At 35.4% G+C, this 8,082-nt stretch overlaps 1 protein-coding gene across 1 annotated transcript; it reads left to right on the plus strand.

The window, feature by feature from the left end:
- The first annotated feature begins 793 nt into the window (after positions 1-793).
- Positions 794-6,596, plus strand: LOC110444927. Its single transcript, XM_021489276.1, has one exon. It carries the CDS (start codon positions 967-969, stop codon positions 4,303-4,305), a length of 3,339 nt encoding a protein of 1,112 aa, XP_021344951.1. The 5' UTR covers positions 794-966; the 3' UTR covers positions 4,306-6,596.
- The last annotated feature ends 1,486 nt before the right edge of the window (positions 6,597-8,082 follow it).

The raw sequence follows: 8,082 nt of genomic DNA on the forward strand, positions 1-8,082 counted from the left end.
GTGACAACGAAACGACAACCACACTTAGGGTATACCAAAAAAAAACCGCCTTTTTTCATATCCAAACATTAATTCTTAATAATTGATAAAGTAACCATACAGAAGTTAAACTGAAATAATTAATATATTTGATCTTTATAATACATGTATGATATTTTTTATTATAACTTGAAAATGTACTCATTGCTTGGAAAATCTTGTGAATAATGTTATTTTTTGTATATTTTGTACATATGTATGGAAGTAAGGAATCGATATGTATAGGTTCACTATACCATTGGTAAGTTTGAAAGGATATTAGTTTTGGCGATATAACACCGCCCGTATCAATTATATGTCACACCAAAGCACCAGTCTGTCCATCACCAATATAATGACGTCTGCCCGATGGAATTGTAAGCTATAAGGATATAAGCCTGATTTTTATGCAATGACGCAGCCTTAAAAACGTTAATAATTAAAACGCAAAATTATATACAAACCATGTAATAGGCAGCCGTTGTACATAGTTCGTGAGTAATTAGGGAAAGAAATGTATTATTTTACTTTTCAAAAATGATATTAATGTACGTTTCAATACTTTCTACTACTTACTTATACAGTTGGATAATAAAACGAATTATCACATTACGTACAACCAATGGAGGTAGTTAAGACTAGCCATAATCTTTTGACTCTTTCAGCCCGAGGCGTCTTGCCGCTGTACGTCTTGACATGCGAGCTGTCACTTACGTTTCTCAGCGTGTCATATAGCTATCTCACCACTGTACTGCTACCTCACTTGTCTCCAGTTCGTTTACGGTGCAGGTCGTGTTTTGTTTACTCCAGAGCCGGGGCGTTGGTCCATTCCAGTTATGAATTACGTCACATAGGCGGTTGCTCCGGCTGGGAGAGAGCAAGTAAGGCTTTGACAATACCGATCTACGTATATACAATATAGAGAAAGTAAACGAGCTACCGTTCGACATGTCTTTGTTTCGCAATGCAGTGACATGCTTTATATTGTTTTCAACGTTAATGAATGCAGTTATATCGTTGAATCCTCAGACGTGTCGTGAATGTGTATCACGTAACACCTGTCATCCGCCAGCGTGCTCTTGCTGCAATGACAACATGCCGATATTGTCCAGGAATAATACTCCACAAATGGTGTTCTTTACATTTGACGACGCTATCACCCCAACGGTAGCGAATTTCTACAGGGAACTTTTCGATTCAAACAGAACAAATCCAAACGGATGCCCGATTAAAATGACACTTTTTGTTTCGCATGCAAATACGGTTTACAGTTTAGTCAAAGAGTTTTACAGGAAAGGGATGGAGATTGGTGCACACAGTGTCTCTCACGGTCACATGAATGAACGGACATTTAAATCAGAGGCAAAGTTACAAAAGGAAAATATAGCTAGAATGGCGGGTGTACCGATGTCGGAAATTAAAGGATGGCGCAGTCCATTTTTGGAGCCTGTCGGAGACACACAGCCGAAATCTCTCAATGAACTTGATTACACGTACGACGCTACGCTAACAATAACCAAAAAGGGACTGAAGAAACCTCCAATACCGTTTACATTGGACTATGGATGGCCGTATGACTGTAAAATCAAACCTTGCCCTATGTCCGCTCACAACGGATTCTGGGAAGTTCCTGTGATTTCCGTTATGGACCACTTAGAACGGTTCGACTGTGTTTATGTCGATGGATGCCATACACCTCCCCCGAATGAGGAAACTGCTTTTAAATTTCTTTGGAATAATTTTAATACATATTACAGTGGCAACAGGGCACCGTTTGGTATGAATATGCACGCTTCATGGTTTTATTATCCTGATCGGCTACGAGCAATGGACAGGTTCATTAAGGTCCTTAGCAACCTACCTGATGTATATCTGGTATCTGTGAGTCAGGTTATTGATTGGCTTAAAACGCCAACAGCATTATCCGATATACATCACTTTAAACCTTGGGGATGTAAAAACCCTAAAAAAACATCACATCCACACAGACGATTCCACGCAGAACCGCCCCGTGTCAAAACTTCGCACGGAGCCAGCAGGGCCAATTCGCTACATCAACATATTGAACAACAGCGAAGACTGCGAGTGCAACAGGCTAAAGTCAACTTTATGCAGCGACAACAGCAGAGAAAAAAGGCACAGCAGACACTTTTACAACAACGTGGAGTACAGAATCTGCAGCACGGAGGGACTCAACAATCAAACACGGTGCAGAAGAAGAAAAACAAAGTGCCTATTGCTAGTGGTACTCTAGGGTATCAGCAGTACATGTGGTTACAGAGACAAAGGGCTAGACCTAGGATGAATGCAAGAAAACAGAGTTCCCTTGCCAGTGCAAGGAGATCACGAATTTCATGGCAACAAGCATTAAGACATCAGGTCATGCATCATGTGCAACAAAGTGTACCGTCGACAACGCCAAGTGCGTTGTTGGGTGCTTTAATAAACCGAAAACCCACCAAACCTTCTAAGGAAGTACTTTTAAGGAAAAGGCAAAGGGAACAACTTGAGAAACAAAAGAGACTTTTAAAGGAACGTCAGGAGGCCGAACAAAAGGTTATAGCAGAAGAAACACGTATTGCCGTGAAGAAGCGGAAAGATGCACTAATTCATGCAGAGAAAGAAAAACTGTTAAAATCGAAAGTCAGACGTCCTAACAAAAGCATTGGCATGACAACAGCGACACCTGTTCTACAAAATATGGTTCACACTAAGAAAGAGCTAAGGGAACTTTTGAGATTCGCTGAGAGTAAACTCGTTCAATCTCGTCTTCTATTTGGCGTGGGAAAACAGCCGGGGTTACAAGAACAGAAACAAACGATTAGGCCTCTGTCTGAATTAAAATCACACATTACCAGTGAAAAACAACAGGAGATAGTCACATCCACAGCAACACCAATAAAAGTAAAAGCATCCAAGGTTTCAAAACTTGCCAGACACAACGAATTTCCAACTGCGAAACAGGACATAAATTCACACAATTTCCTTTTGGATAGTTTTAAAGATGTTGTTGGCAATAATAAAGAACTATGGACATGGGCGATACCTAAAAAACGACAAAATAAGAAAGTTATAAAATTGCAGTCAACACTACCGCCTATCAAGGTTGCAACGACAGGTGGGTTTATCGATTTCAACCCGACCACCGTATATTCGTCACCTCGCACTTCATCACCTGAAGTGAAGTCCGTTAAAGGATCATCTACGAAAGAACAAACTACGGTACAACCTATTTTCAAAGTCACATCTTTGAAATATTCTTTTCCAGAAGAAGCCACTCTTATTGAACCGAACAGGGGTTTAGACCGGTCAATTGCACCATTGTCAATGGGTCCTAAATATACAGACATGCCGCCTGTTCTTTCAAGGGAGACATGCAAGCAAGGAGTTACGTGTAGTTTGCCAGAATGTAAATGTTTGTCTTCTACTATTCCTGGTGGTCTTAAGCCGACCGAAATTCCACAAATAATATATATAACCGTCGATGGAGATATCAACTTTTCGGGTTTTACCAAAATGCGTTCAATGTTTTCTCGTAAACGAAAGAATCCCAATGGATGCCCTATTGGAGGAACAATGTTTGTGTCACCAATTCGCTCAAGCGTTCGCCTTGTAGACCGTATACATAAGGATAATGTCGAAATTGCTGTACAAGGCAGTAAACCCCGGGAACAACCAAGTGGAAGCATTTTTTCCTCTGAAATTGACGAATATAGATCGAAATTATCGAAATCTACTACATTATTTCCAAACCAAATCACAGGATATAGAGGTCTGGACTTCCAACCGCTAACTGACAACGAAATGCTTGTGTTATATAATAAATCAATGTACGATTCGTCAATGATAACTAAGGCAAAAGTGTGGCCATTCACCCTCGACTACGGATGGAAAGGAACATGTAAAAACGTGGCATGCCCTATGGATACTTACGCTGGAGTTTGGGAGGTACCCATAATTCCACTTATAAACAGTAAAGCAAAGGAAAGTTGTAACTATGCGGATGGGTGTAAAAGTCAACCCAACACAAAAGAAGATACCTCGAAGTTTTTACAGGAAAATTTTAACCGACATTATAAATCAACACGATCTCCTTTTGGAATACATCTCAGTCAAAAATGGTTCCATTGGTACTACAATCATAATTTGTCCGGGCTTAACAACTTCTTAAATCACGTGCTCTTATTGCCAGATGTGTATATTGTGTCAATATCTGACATGATTGGTTGGGTTAAGCAACCTACGGCTCTTAAACATCTAAAGGAATTCCAACCATGGCGATGTTGATAACACAGAGTGATAGCTGTTAAATGACCTTATCTGATTAATAACATTGATGCTTCATCTGATACCAGCCGGGATATAGGAGCGCATAGCAAAGTCAGACACGGAACAGAGAAATCAAGATATTTCCGATTATTTCATAATAAACGAAATATAAGTATCAAGCAATGTTGTTTGCTGTGAAGTGTTCGCCAAAAACTAATGAAGCAGATCGATTTTATCGTGGACACAAGGTTAGCAAAACAAATACATGAACTCAACTGTATTCGTTGTTGGACCAGAAAACCGGTGATATATAGACTTGACACATTGAATCCTCCATTCTATATGATAATTTGCCCAAAACAATATGTCTTTCGTAATGTGACTCACAGTCTGGGCATAAGACATGGCCGTCGGGCTTTATCAGCACCTGTGTAGATAGTCCAATCTATCACCAACACCTTGGACGATAAATGTATCGACATGACATCTTAACGGTGACGTTAATGACCGCCATGTCCTGCTTATTAGGCAAAGGTCAAGCGTTTATCAGGATATGTCTGACCGTATGAAGTTTACATCTATACTATGGTCTTTGATTTCTTTGATTAGTCATTTTAAAAGTTAAAGTAACATAGAGTCATGCTTCCTGAGAAAGTATGTAATTTCTAAATTCATCTAAATTCATTTTTATTTTACAAATATTTTTTTTGTTCAATATATGCCTGTGTATTTGAATGTGATGTACTTTAATCTCAAGAAAACAACTGTTTTTTTTACCTCTTCGGTATATATAAAGTACATTCTGAATGTGTACTGTTTTATTATATACATGCTAGTTCTATCTTTAGTTTACTTTATTGCATTGTCCTTTTCACCTATTAAGAAAGTTAAGATAATAACGTCGCTGACTAACTTCCAATGCATATCATCTAACTTTACGACATATCAAATGGTAATCTTATTAGCAGCAGTGCTGCTACAAATTAATGGAGTTTAATTAATTAATCTGTAATGTCTTCATAGTTTGGGAAATCATAAGGGTGATGGAATTTGACGCGGTGGATATATATTTTTTCTTCTGATTAACATAAATGATAGAACACATCGATCATCATGCTAGTTATTTATTAAAATTTTGTTTGCTGTGAAAACGTGATTCTAAAACACATTTTCGTACCTCAAGATAATCTATAATTAAGTTTAAAGATCATAAAAGATATAAGTTTAGCTATAGACAAATGTTTAAACAATCTATGTAAATCATATCTGACTAGACAATCTGTCGTTCTTGTCACTAATGGTAATACTCAACTAATGCGGTAACATTTACGGTGATATACATAATTACGGTCATAAGGAAATTTGTCGACATTAGCAATTATCACGTTATTGTGTCGAGGAAAAACCATTGTTGCCGTATCTTTCGACTTGATTGTAGTTCTTTTTTGCATGTAATAATCATAATTATTCTGTTTTTATTTATAAGCACATTTGTTTTGTTCAAATGGTTTATGAATATTTTATTAGCACAATTTTGAAACTTTACTCGTTTTAAATTTAAATATCAACTACTTAATATTCCATTAAAGCAGATATACATTAAGATGTTTCTACAAAGTAACGAATATTCTCTGATAAGGTTCTCTGGAGTTTCCTCGATTGACTATTTAATTAGTATTGCTCTTTGCCCTTTTATTGTAGATTTCGCATTTTTGTTTGCTTGCATAAAAGATATTTGTTATGCTGAAGTGGAGACACAAATCATTTTATATCGCTTACGTCATACACTATCTTATTACTTAAAGACAATTATATAACATGAAAAGAAAAGATATTACTATCTACTATCTATTGGAATATCTTTTGTCTTATCAGATAAGAATTCCGTTAATAATTATAGCTATTGATAAACGTATGTTGAATTTTCAAAAATGTATAAAACTTTATAATTTGGTAGAACGTAATGTTTTCTCTGATATAAAGGTATATATGTGTATATATCATCATTCTAATTTGTTAAGACAATTAACACATTCTTACGTGATACATCATTATCACAGTATTGAGTACTTAATCGGCGTACATAGATACCATATGGAGTTAAATTCTGACATGTCATTATTTATTGGTGTTTCAGATCATCTTTATTTATAACTCTTAATAACTCTTTCTTTGAGAGAACCATAAATAATTCATTGGGATATAAAAAAATGAATTACTCATGTTTTTGTTATATAGAATGCTGATATTTGCCATACTGTTGGTGAGGATACACGTGATTTGGTAATGAATAAAAGATATGAAAACAACCTAAGTTCCTTTTATATTTACGAGTAAAGGTAACACCTTGTGTAATTTTGTATGCAAACAGTACTAAAGGTTAATCCGTAGTTTTAGGAATGAATTTTCGGGACAAAGATTTAGTGCCATAGGGATTCATATGAAATATAATATATTTGCAAAACTACAAGGGGAATATGCCTCATTTAATACATACAATATAAAAATGTAACAAAGTCAATTCTTATTTTAGAATATTAATTTATTATGACATGTAACATATGGACTACAAATACTTCAGAAGAAGATCTCAAGCGAAGTACTTTTCAAAATGAATATGTAATATGTATATGTACATTTGCAACTAAGAAGAATTGCACACGTACATTTGTACTTGGTGACGTTAACTGACATACGCGATGACGTTAATTAACCACCGTTGTCAACCCCGAACCTGGTTGTGTAATAACAACATGTATAAAGGTTTCAATATGTGCATAGCTTAAACATGTACCATTATCTGTATAATTAAAAGGGGAAACAAATGACTATTTGTTCAGTACCTTTTTCAGAATATGAAAATTCAACAATTGTAAAACATTTTTTTCTTTTCAAAAGTTTTGTGTTTCTTACCTCTCAACATCGACCGTTTATCCATTCTATCATTGATTAAGTCGATCAATTATTTTGATAATTAATTCCTCTTTCAATATCCTGTAGCTATCTTCCATTATTAAGACTAGCTTTGTTCTCTATTATTTTTTATTTTTAATATCTGTCTTAATTACTGAGTATTGAAATGCTGTCGTTATACGTCACTGCTTCAGGAAATACAATGCGCCAATCATGGTATAAGCTTATGTATAAACCAGAGGATTTCCAATTCCTTAATAACAGGAAATAACTTTCTGATCGTCACCTTTGCCACGAAGAACATTTGTATGAGCTAAGTGCATACATTAACGTTGACCAAATATCGGTATAACTTTGACATGCTATGTATTGTCATTTGTGAATCCTTTGTGGATATGTTAGTTAAGCCCTAACTTTATGTGTGAAATATCCATTTTTATTCCTTACAGCATTAAGGTAATGTCAGAAGAAAATGAAAAGTAAAAAAAACAAAACATGGCTATCCGTATTTCGTTATAAACTATAAACTATATAAGTTATATGAGAATATAACGGACCTTCGGGTTTCAACTTTTAAGAGGAAATAAGATTGTGTCGAGACAAACCTTTCTGGTAGTATTACATTAAATGGTTTTTACAAAAACTTGTTCAGAACAATTCTTGTCGATTTTAATAAATTAATGTGTCTTGTATTACACTTTCCAGGGAAATGAAAATCAAGGAAATTGATACATTAAGTCTCTCTTCATTTTTATGAAATACATATATTTTACTTCTATATCCTTAAAATAATCTATAATGAGCATGGGAAAAAAAGACAACTTTTATTTAAATGAAACAGGTGAAAAGAGCCAAAACAAGTGTGCCTAATATTTCTGAAAA

Source organism: Mizuhopecten yessoensis, unplaced genomic scaffold (genome assembly GCF_002113885.1).
Source record: "Mizuhopecten yessoensis strain PY_sf001 unplaced genomic scaffold, ASM211388v2 hete_36189434, whole genome shotgun sequence".
Classification (NCBI taxonomy): Eukaryota; Metazoa; Mollusca; class Bivalvia; order Pectinida; family Pectinidae; genus Mizuhopecten; species Mizuhopecten yessoensis.

What these genes read in the sequence shown, in the direction of transcription:
- LOC110444927 (XM_021489276.1), top strand. Translation starts at nt 967, where the DNA reads ATGTCTTTGTTTCGCAATGCAGTGACATGCTTTATATTGTTTTCAACG.